General features: G+C 40.3%; 1 protein-coding gene across 3 annotated transcripts in view; it reads left to right on the top strand.

Moving 5' to 3' along the window:
* Positions 1-12,218, top strand: part of LOC124774980 — a 186,252-nt gene extending 174,034 nt beyond the window's left edge. For all 3 annotated transcript variants that reach the window (XM_047249723.1, XM_047249721.1, XM_047249722.1), the window contains one exon: positions 10,139-12,218. In XM_047249723.1, coding sequence (XP_047105679.1) covers positions 10,139-11,931 — 1,793 coding nt within the window. In that variant the 3' untranslated portion in view covers positions 11,932-12,218. The remainder of the gene's footprint in view (positions 1-10,138) is intronic.
* Positions 12,219-12,541: the final 323 nt, after the last annotated feature.

The raw sequence follows: 12,541 nt of genomic DNA, 5'->3' as shown, positions 1-12,541 counted from the left end.
GCTAAAAAGTTGCTAATTCTCTGTAAGAATTGAAGCAGATAAACAAATCAAGATTTGTATTAAGGCACCACAAAAACGCATATTAAAAATTACTAATTTGTTAAAACATCTTCACATTAATTATAGTTGTTAGCAAACTCAAAAACCGAGTTGATTTATCATAGATGCAGATAATATACAGGGCTACTCCTCTCAAGGGAAAAATAGATGTAACACAAAATGTTAGTTAGAAAATCTGCCACACTAACTAAATTACAAACTCCGATTTGTTACAGATTGCTCATAGATTATACGAAGGACAATGGTAGCTTCCAAAAATTCTAAAAAATGCACATTTATTTTAGTTGATGTACGATAAAATTCAGGGAGTGATGCATACTTTGGCTGGATAGTGAACCACAAAAGCTTATTTGCTATTAATTAAATTAGGTATCCAAAACGCTTGTACCACTCCGTATTTAATCAAAGTCCAGAATGTCATATTTGTTATGACAGGCTTTACAATGAAAAGTGGTAGCCTCTCTGAACTGCAAATTCTTGAATTGTTGGAATAGAGTAGATCAGAGTCCCAAAATATGTCTTGGAGAACAACTCCAAATTTGCAAGGGTGTGCAGCATGAATGTTTTCAATTAATGATATTTTCTAATTAACACACTCTCTAGCCAAACTAATTATACCAATGCATTCAGAATAATTGATAATTGAAAGAATGCACCGAGTGATGTAGTTAATTTAAATTAGGCCTATTTATGAATTTGCAGTTTTCATATCCCTACCACACACTATGTCCATGGCTCTGTTGGAGATGACAGAAAAAATGATATAAAGGGTGATTCTTATTAATGTTTAAAAGCCCCTGAAGTGACGCAGATGACAGTGAGGCAAGTAATTTAATGTGAGACACATGGGGCCACAGGTGTTGGGAAACCCCAACAATAAATGTTGAACATGTGGTGTCACCGGATGATGCACCTAGCCATTTGTGAGATTAGGCTTGTCGATCCTACCTGCTGGTAGGGGGCAGTGCTTCACATTGCTCTGCTAGGCTACTCTTTTTTTCAAGCACCTTTTGAAAATGTGGTTTATTGTAAACGTAGAAGTTACAACTCCATTGTGCTCGCTGTAACCTAGCAAAAGCTGATCTTATTTCGTGTTTCTTTCCTTTTGTCCTTTCTATTTTTGTTCAAAGAACATGTAAGCTACCCCGTTTGGAAGCTTATATGTATTTACTTGTGATGCAATAGGGCAGTTTTTTGCTGTACTGTACTTTACAATTAAACAGTGGAGACCACGAGACTGGTAAACAAGATAATTAATATTATCTCAATGCAAACACAAATGTTTAATGCGTTGCAGAAAAATAATGTCTGTGAAACACAAGACTCTAGCCGAAGTTGAGCAATGCGCACCTGACACAACAGCGATGTAAATGCTTGATATATGTGGTGTCTGTTCTTTTGAACATGTCCAAAAGAACGGACACCATTTTAATCCAGCAGCCATTATGAATTATAGATATTGGCTGCAAGAGAGCATTGATTTAAACCAATGAGGAAAATTGAAAATTTGTGCTAGACCAGGATTCAGAAACAGGTCTCCTTCGTATTAGGCATGAATGAAGACACAAATGAATTATAGACATTGGCTGCAAGTGAGCGTTGATTTAAACCAATGGGGAAAGTTGAAAATTTGTGCTGGACCACGATTCGAAAGCGGGTCTCCTGCTTGTTAGGCAAATGCTCTGACCACTATGCCATTCAGACACAGTGGTCATTGCAAACGCACAGACTACCACAGCACGGCTCCTGTCAGAACCATATTTTCATCTTATTCACTCTCTCCAAATGTAGTACCCCTTGCCAACTATCCTGATTAATTATGGCACTGCGCCGATTCCTGTAAGAGTTCAGGCCTGGCGTGCATACGCACTGGAGAGATCATTGGCCATCCTTGCCTTAATTATATATATGTTGTGCCTCTTCAGCATGTCCGTATATATTTATTTTCTTATTTTCTCTTCTTATTTTCTCTTTCTGTTCCACGTGGGAAAAATATATCTAAAAACAAAGATGATGAGACTTACCAAACAAAAGCGCTGGCAGGTCGATAGACACACAAACATACACACAAAATTCAAGCTTCCGCAACAAACGGTTGCTTCATCAGGAAAGAGGGAAGGAGAGGGAAAGACGAAAGGATGTGGGTTTTAAGGGAGAGGGTTAGGATTCATTCCAATCCCGGGAGCGGAAAGACTTACCTTAGGGGGGAAAAAGGACAGGTATACACTCTTGCTCGCGCGCGCGCGCGCGCGCGCGCGCACACACCCACACACACCCACACACACACACACACACACACACACACACACACACACATATACACTTATCCATCCGCACATACACAGACACAAGCAGACATTTGTAAAGGGAAAGAGTTTGGGCAGAGATGTCAGTCGAGGCGGAAGTGAAGAGGCAAAGATGTTGTTGAAAGACAGGTGAGATATGAGCGGCAGCAACTTGAAATTAGCGGAGGTTGAGGCCTGGCGGATAACGAGAAGAGAGGATATACTGAAGGGCAAGTTCCCATCTCCGGAGTTCTGACAGGTTGGTGTTAGTGGGAAGTATCCAGATAACCCGGATGGTGTACCACTGTGCCAAGATGTGCTGGCCGTGCACCAAGGCATGTTTAGCCACAAGGTGATCCTCATTACCAACAAACACTGTCTGCCTGTGTCCATTCATGCGAATGGACTGTTTGTTACTGGTCTTTCCCACATAGAAAGCTTCACAGTGTAGGCAGGTCAGTTGGTAAATCACGTGGGTGCTTTCACAGTGGCTCTGCCTTTGATCGTGTACATCTTCCGGGTTACAGGACTGGAGTAGGTGGTGGTGGGGGGAGGGTGCATGGGACAGGTTTTACACCGGGGGTGGTTACAAGGGTAGGAGCCAGAGGGTAGGGAAGGTGGTTTGGGGATTTCATAGGGATGAACTAAGAGGTTACGAAGGTTAGGTGGACGGCGGAAAGACACACTTGGTGGAGTGGGGAGGATTTCATGAAGGATGGATCTCACTTCAGGGCAGGATTTGAGGAAGTCGTATCCCTGCTGGAGAGCCACATTCAGAATCTGATCCAGTCCCGGAAAGTATCCTGTCACAAGTGGGGCACTTTTGGGGTTCTTCTGTGGGAGGTTCTGGGTTTGAAGGGATGAGGAAGTGGCTCTGGTTATTTGCTTCTGTACCAGGTCGGGAGGGTAGTTGTGGGATGCGAAAGCTGTTTTCAGGTTGTTGGTGTAATGGTTCGGGGATTCTGGACTGGAGCAGATTCGTTTGCCACGAAGATCTTGGCTGTAGGGAAGGGACCGTTTGATGTGGAATGGGTGGCAGCTATCATAATGGAGGTACTGTTGCTTGTTGGTGGGTTTGATGTGGATGGACATGTGAAGCTGGCCATTGGACAGATGGAGGTCAACGTCAAGGAAAGTGGCATGGGATTTAGAGTAGGACCAGGTGAATCTGATGGAACCAAAGGAGTTGAGGTTGGAGAGGAAATTCTGGAGTTCTTCTTCACTGTGAGTCCAGATCATGAAGATGTCGGTGTAAAACCTGTCCTATGCACCCTCCCACCACCACCTACTCCAGTCCTGTAACCCGGAAGGTGTACACGATCAAAGGCAGAGCCACGTATGAAAGCACCCATGTGATTTACCAACTGACCTGCCTACACTGTGAAGCTTTCTATGTGGGAATGACCAGCAACAAACTGTCCATTCACATGAATGGACACAGGCAGACAGTGTTTGTTGGTAATGAGGATCACCTTGTAGCTAAACATGCCTTGGTGCACAGCCAGCACATCTTGGCACAGTGTTACACCATCCGGGTTATCTGGATACTTCCCTCTAACACCAACCTGTCAGAACTCCGGAGATGGGAACTTGCCCTTCAGTATATCCTCTCTTCTCGTTATCCGCCAGGCCTCAACCTCCGCTAATTTCAAGTTGCCGCCGCTCGTACCTCACCTGTCTTTCAACAACATCTTTGCCTCTTTACTTCTGCCTTGACTGACATCTCTGCCCAAACTCTTTGCCTTTACAAATGTCTGCTTGTGTCTGTGTATGTGCAGATGGATATGTGTGTGTGTGCGCGAGTGTATACCTGTCCTTTTTTCCCCCTAAGATAAGTCTTTCCGCTACCGGAACTGGAATGACTCCTTACCCTCTCCCTTAAAAACCACATCCTTTCGTCTTTCCCTCTCCTTCCCTCTTTCCTGATGAAGCAACTGTTTGTTGCGAAAGCTTGAATTTTGTGTGTATATATATATATATATATATATATATATATATATATATATATATATATATATATATATATATATATATATATATATATATAATAGAGGGAAACATTCCACGTGGGAAAAATATATCTAAAAACAAAGATGATGTAACTTACCAAACGAAAGCATTGGTATGTTGATAGACACACAAACATACACACAAAATTCAAGCTTTCGCAACCCACGGTTGCTTCATCAGGAAAGAGGGAAGGAGAGGGAAAGACGAAAGGATGTGGGTTTTAAATGAGAGGGTAAGGAGTCATTCCAATCCCGGGAGCGGAAACACACACACACACACACACACACACACACACACACACACACACACACACACGCACACGCATCTAGTGTAATCCATGGAAGAGAGTGAATGTGTTCAGATGTCTGCAAGTACACACACACATGCATCTAGTGTAATCCATGGAAGAGAGTGAATGTGTTCAGATGTCTGCAAGTCATGTAACTGAGGCAAGACGTGGGGACCAGCCAGTATTCACCTAGGGGGATGTGGAAAACTGCCTAAAAACTATATCGAGGCTGGCCGGCACACTAATCTGCCGAGTGGATTCGATCTGGGGCTGCTATGCCTACCAGAGTCCAGGAAGCAGCACTAACCTGGCAGGTCAAAGGATGCCATTCCATTGACTGGCATATTGTTCTGGATTTTTGTGCAACACCAAGATCTCATCACCAGTAACATTTTGGTTCAAAAACTCCTCACCAACCTTGTTTTACTGCATGAGGAAAGTCAGTAACGCAAAGTCATTGTTGCTTTTTTGTTCATCTATTGAAAGTTGAGGAAACCACCTGGCAAAAATTTTTCTCTACTCTAAATTACCATTGTGAATTTAGTAAAGACCTGATCATGAAATTTCAAGAAAATACAAGCTCAGCCCATCTTTCATCTCACAGTTGCATATTCGGTGCACATTTAAACATTTAGTAGTATCATCAATGGGCTCAGAAGGGGGCAGTGGCTGGCAGAGTGCTGGTCAGAGAGGCCATCAGGCTGGATTCACATCTTCATCTTTCACTATCTTCATTCAATTCAACACCTAATGTGAATTATGCTTTCATCAAGTTTCATCAACGGTTTACTATCGCTTTTGGTTGTAAACTCGTATCACCTAAATTACAGCCAAGTAAAAAATTGAGCAAGTTGAACTGTTGCTCTTGGTCGAGCACATTATTGGATCATAGTGATTTCTGAGGTTTAATTTGCACTTTTTGTTTCCCCCTGTTGTTGTTGTTGTGGTCTTCAGTCCAGAGACTGGTTTGATGCAGCTCTCCTTGCTACTCTATCCTGTGCAAGCCTCTTCATCAAGTAACTACTACAACCTACATCATTCTTAATCTGCTAAGCGTATTCATCTCTTGGTTTTCCTCTACAATTTTTACCCTCCACACTTGCTTCCAGTACTAAATTGGTTATCCCTTGATGCCTCAGAACGTGTCCTACCAACTGATCCCTTCTTTCCAATTCTGTTCAGTACCTCCTCATTAGTTACATGCTCTACCCATCTAATCTTCAGCATTTTTCTGTAGCACCACATTTCAAAAGCTGTTTATCGTCCACATTTCACTTTCATACGTGACTACACTCCATACAAATACTTAAAGGCCTCCTGACACTTAAATCTATACCCAATGTCAACAAATTTCTCTTCTTCAGAAACGCTTTCGTTGATGTAACCAGTCTACATTTTATACCCTCTCTACTTCAAACATCATTAGTTATTTTGCTCCCCAAATAGCAAAACTCCTTTACTACCTTAAGTGTCTTATTTCTGAATCTAATTCCCTCACCATCACCTGATTTAATTTGACTACATTCCATCATCCATGTTTTGCTTTTGCTAATGTTCATCTTATATCCTCCTTTCAAGACACTGACCATTCCGTTCAGCTGCTCTTCCAGGTCCTTTGCTGTCTCTGACAGAATTACAATGTCGTTGGCAAACCTCAAAGTTTTTATTTCTTCTCCATTGATTTTAATCCCAACTCCAAATTTTTCTTATGTTTCCTTTAATGCTTGCTCAATATACAAATTGAATAACATCGGGGATAGACTACCACCCTGTGTCACACCCTTCTCAACCACTGCTCCCCTTTCATGCCCCTCGACTCGTATAACTAACATCTGGTTTCTGTACAAATTGTAAATAGTCTTCGGTCCTTCTATTTTACCCCTGCTTCCTTCAGAATTTTGAAGATTGTATTCCCCCTATATTTGTAAAAAACTATTTCCTTCAGTTCCTGCATTTTCATTTTCCTACCTTTCTTATGGCATGGAATGTTTCCGTCAACACCTTCCTCTCTTGACACTCGAATTGAAATTCTCTCGTTAGTAATCCTTGATTTATCTCCTGATTAAGGCATATCTCTCTCTTCTCCAGCTTCCAAATTGATAATCATAGATGCAAGAGTCAAGACCACATCAAATTCTTGCATGGGTAACATAACCTCACTCATCTGATCGTTTTGCAAAGGGCCGTGTCATTCTGAAACATACACATATTCTTTATGTAATTGTTTTAGCTTTATCATTGGAAGATATCTCATTTCTAATAGTGCTCATTATCAGCCTAAGCCAGAACTTGAGGAACAACCGATTGTGCTACAACAGTTTCAAAATCAGATTCCATCTTTCAGTTTAATCTGATTCTTCTGTTTCAGTTTCTGTGCCAGTTTGCTGATTAATACTCTTTCTGCGGTGGGACCTCACTATCTGACCTCCCACTCTAGGTTAGGTGCTATGCTTCCACCAGATGGTTTTATATAGCCCACTATGGTAGTAATGTCATCTACTCCTGCCTTGCCACAAATTCTGTCATTTAAGTCTTCCTCTCTTGCACTGACTTTTATATTCTTACTTGCCCCAAATGATGGTTTAAATTCTTTGTTATTCTTTCTTTCTTTCATACATTCAGTGTTGCTGTTCAGCCTGTTATTCAGCACGTCATCCAGAAGCTGCCTCAGTTCTCCTGTATCCTTCCGGATTATGCTGTGTAAGTCATTCAGCACACAGGTTTAAAATAGTGCCTTAGGTTTCAGAAATCAAAATGGCTGCAAGATTTCTTTCTTCAATTGTGTTTCCTCCATTTCCTTCTTTCTTACACTCATTTGGCTTTCCAACAATTCTCTTGTTTCGCTGTGTCAAAAAATAGACAGAAATTAAAACACACAAAATCTCCCAGAATGTTAAACCGTCATTGTAAATTCTAGCACTCTGTAGGACTAATGGCAAAAACAGCTGAGAAAAACATAAAGCCTATCACTCACTCTCAGATGTGCATCTGACGATCGGTGCTTCCAAAGGTCTAAGGTGACTTTCAGCACAGTGATCGCATTCGCGATAAGGTGTCACCCGGTGAAACGTACCTTCCATCTGTCCTCGAAGCTTTCCCCGATCGGAATGCACGTGCCCTCGGTGGTGAACAGTGCCCGAGACTGATTCGTGATGTACTGCTCTGCAGACTTAACTGGGGACACTTATCGGTGGATCCAGTTTAATTACCTGCACAGTTAGTGTCCAGTCAGTCTAAGTAAGGATCTGTAGTCTCACTTTGACTCGCAATATGTTTACTACTCCTATCTCAGTAATAAAAAACCTGTAACGCTCAAGTTATTTTCAGAAACACTCAGAGATCCGAACACTAGAATGGAGTACAATATGTTCACCACTGACATTTCCCTGCAACTTCTGCCGATAATCTCTGTGACAGAACGAGTCACACTTAGATTTGCACAAAAACAAATGAAATTTATTGGCATCAATTATTTCTAGCCCACTCCATCAAAAGCAGTTAAATCCTGCGCCAAGGCCTCTTTCTGTCAAACAGTCCAACACTAAGTAATCCAACTCGCCAAGAAAAATAGGAAAGTGCCTGATCTGAACTGGACACCCGTACATGGGAGTCCACTTTTGAAAGCTCTGTAGCTTCCCCTACTTGAAAACTAACCTAATCTATTGCAAAGGATCACTAGGGACTTTCATTTTAGGGACATTAAAACACAAACATCAACCCAGGGACCCACGATGCTAGTCTGTATCCCACAAGGGCTTCTGGCCAACCCAGTCTACAAAATTATTCGACATTTAGTCCGTCTGACCAATTGGAATTGGTAGCAGAATCTAGACCTTCTCATTGGCCATTTCCTGCTCCCACTTATAGCACTTCTGTAAGGCTGCCTCCTGCAAGGACTTTCATACCTTTATCTGCAAGGGGTGACCGAAAACTTCGGTCATGCAGCAGAAATTACTGGACCTACTCAGCTTTAACCAACACCCATTTAGGAGGTACGGTGACAGATCGGTCCGTCATCACCGGGCTAAACAAAAAACTCGTTAGAAAACCACCTCGATGTAGTCGATGACTGGCCCTTGCAAACTGCAGGAGGACAGTGGACTAGCCTAGAGCTGTAGCCAGAAAATGATATGTTACGACAGGCAACAGGATGGTCAGTATTGTTGCAAAGTGGACAGTGACAATTACAAAAGACTTGCCTGTACTTCTGCTTCCAGAAATTAATTAATATTACGCTGGATGATAATCCACACTAAGACTCAATCCATTAGCAAATATGTTAAGAGTCCATGTCCTTTTGCAGACATTTTTCTGCCTGCCAGCAGACACACACCCAGATACGTGAACAACACAATGGGGGACAATACCCTGTCTACTCCTTTAAGAGCTTATTTACAGACAGAGAGAGAGAGAGAGAGAGAAAGCCCTCTAACGGTACATAAGTTGCCTCCTTTTACTGGTCAAATGAAACCAGTTTCCTCAGAGACAAGGATCATCGTACGAATGTGTAGCTGTGGATCCAGACAACCCACAGATTATCATATTGTTACAGCTTAGCATCAAAAACTATTGCTCAGCATCACAAACTATTGACAGCGGGAAAAGAAAGAAAGGGCTCTCATTAAGACACTGACAAAGAGGGACTTTAAAATGGGAAAGCTGGTCTACTGTTTGCATGCTGCTGACATGAGAATGTTAAGAAAGTGGTGGGCAGTGATCCGTTACCAGGCGATGAGGTGTAGGGCAGTGATACCATTACTAGATGATGCGGTGTAGGCCAGTGTTTCCCAACCTGATAGTAATTACCCCATGAGGGGCAAAAACAAAATGGTTCAATTGTTTCTCAGTCATGAAACAAAATTATTTTTAGAAGATCATTGTCATTATCATCACTATTTCATAAGAGTATAATACTGATTACATAAGTTACCAATAATTACATTAATGTGTGACATAGTGTGGTTAAGATTACAGCTTGTGAAGCAGATGTATGATCATCTTTCTCACAGTCCATCCACTACACACATGCATAGTACTTTGAAAAAGGATATATTACTGTCATGGGTGCTCAGTACAGAGTTGTAAGTAGTATCTGCAATAGACCAGAAATAAGGGGAAGTCCAGGCCGGAATAACAACAAAATTACTAAAAAGATAGATTACTACTCTTCATATAGAGGAGACGTTGAGGCACAGGCAGACACTATGGAAAGACTGCTGTACATTTAAGCTTTCGGCCAAAAGGCCCTCTTCCGTCGAAATCCATGCTAAATGTAATTCAGTTCCAAAGAATAATTTTAAATGACAGTATGTAATAACTAATGACTTGAGAAACGAGTATTCATGATAGCAATTGGTTTTATTTTATTACTTATAAATAATTATACATGAGAATTTTAATTAATAATAATAATAATTTTAATTAATAATAATAATAATTTTAATTAGAAAGGAATCAAAATGTTTTTCATTAAGACCTTAACTTCTTATTACAGGAAAATGTGATGAAGTTATGAAAAAAGTGATGGAATACTTGGAACTGTCCATCCCAGTGTACAGCAAAGATAGAGACCCCATTTTTGGCCACTTCACACCTTTGCATCCAGCAGAAAAACACACTACTTCGAAGTCTTGCCTCAGTGTACCTCAAGTCACCAGCACAGGAAATCACACAGTTTCTAAGGAGGAGCCTAATACTACGTGTATTTTAAGTGGTGATATTGATTTTGAGGGAGGTAATGCTGACACTGCAGTATTACCAGTTAAGTCAGTAAAAAATAAACACAGTCAGTTTCTTCAAAGTAACTGTTCAATAAACAGTGCTGGTGAGTACAGTATTAAAGAGAGAAGAGAGTGGAAGGAAAATATTAAACACTCTCCAGCATTAAATGCAAGTGTAGAAATTCCTGTAGACGATAATTCAATGAAGAGTGCTGACCAGAATTTGTATGTAGCTTATGAGAAAATGCCATTGTTTTATTTTAGTGTTGAGTCTGGTAATGAAGTTGATGACTGCCGAATTATCTGCAAGGAACAAGTTGGTGAATTGGAAACAAATTCTCCAATAGAAATTGTTTATGAAGGTGTGAAATTAAGACTTGGTGAGCATCTTGTTGGTGGCGATAACTGGTATAAGTTGTCATTGTCTTATTGTTGTACATGTCATTTTGATAAAATATCTGATAAGCTACTGTCTGCAGAGGCAGATCATTTATCAAAGTCTGAAAATACTCATTCAGACTTGCTAGAAAAAGGTGACTTTGCAGACAAATTGCATAGAATATTGCTTAACGTTAATAAAATGTCCGTTAAGCAGTGTGATCTTGTTGCTTTCAAAAATTCTTCTACGACAGGTAACGGTAACACTTCAGACAGAGATAACGTGTGCACCTGCAACCAGAGGCCACAGGCTGATAAAATTTTCCAATTAGTTGATAGATCCTTATGTAAGGAAGTAAGTTCACATTATTTTAAATATATCTTGGAATGTGGTAAACAAATTGTCCAGGATGAGAGGACAGATTGTGTTAATTTGAAGCCCTTGCTCAGTATTAAAAATGATATTTGTGATAAAGGTGTAAGTTCCAATGTTCATAATAGTCCTCACGTAGCAAAGCTCAGTTCGTGCCATAGGCAGTGTCATTTACACGGTGGCCTTCCACCTGAGGCCAAAATCTCTTCTAGCAAATTAGATCGTGTTAACGAATGTGTCTGTACTGTCGATAATTGTCTTTGTAACAGTTCGAGCTACTGCAGCTTCCATGAAACTGACAGAGAATTAAGGTTAAAAACAGTTTCATCAAATGCCACAAATATGTATAAAAATAAATTATCACGTAGTCAGAGAAAAAAGAGAACTAGGTACACTGTGTTGAAAACGCAACATAAAGTGAACAGGAAAGTAGTGGAAAACAAGCTAAATTTTAATAAGAGTCATACTAAGTGTGTATTTTGCAAATTTAACTTCAATTCCAATATTTGCTTATTTTACCGTCCTTCTGTACCTAATTTCAAGAACATAAACAAACTTAGTAAGGACTCAAAGAATGAAAAAATCTTGTCTGTTTGTGAATGTTGTCAACATACAGACGACAGTAGTGACACTGGAGAAATTGAATCTAGTGACACACTTCAGGACACACAAGCACCTAAAGCAGGTAGCAGCTTTCAGTCTGCTGAAGATTATAATGAAACGTTGACCCAGAAAATAGTCATGACGAAAAAACCCAGCAACCCAGGATGGTATGGCAAAGGATGTAGAAAATTAATAAAAAAGAAAAGGAGATAGCAGTTTCATGTTTTTTCCCTCATTTGTATGTGTTGTTTGTAATGTAATGTGTAATGCTAGCAAATGTGTCCAAATGCTAAGAGTTGTCTTTCTGGTCTTCAAATTTACCAGAATCATATATGCAGTGGTTCTTGCTAGCACTTGACTGATTACAATATTCTGGTGCTTTCTTTCAACCATATAATTTAGTGTTAATTATAAGTAATTCAATTTGTTCAGCGTTGTCTATTTACAAACATTCTGTGCAAATAAAGTGTTTACATCTTCATTTTGAAGAAATGTTTGAATGCCTTTGTCCATAATTTTTTTAACAATCAGTACCCAGTAGTTTATTAAAATAATTTTAACGTTCGAGTGGGAGTGCTTATGTATAGATTGAACCAACCACAAATACTTTTTTCACTGTTCCATTGTTGCCTCACAACTGCATGCGTATTCCTTCACTATTGTGTCAGCTAACACAGTGATAAATTGTGTTGTCATACGCCCAAGTGAGCAGTAGTAACATAAAATGAACAGTGAGCTAGGAGACAGAAAATTTATTATCCATCCAAGAACATGATACAGATTACAAGCTAGCAGCACAATTGCACAATGAGGCAGTTGTTTA

The sequence above is a fragment of the Schistocerca piceifrons genome, chromosome 2, assembly GCF_021461385.2.
Source record: "Schistocerca piceifrons isolate TAMUIC-IGC-003096 chromosome 2, iqSchPice1.1, whole genome shotgun sequence".
NCBI lineage: Eukaryota > Metazoa > Arthropoda > Insecta > Orthoptera > Acrididae > Schistocerca > Schistocerca piceifrons.
Note: the sequence above shows the minus strand (reverse complement) of the source record. Positions and strands in the feature narration are given on the sequence as shown.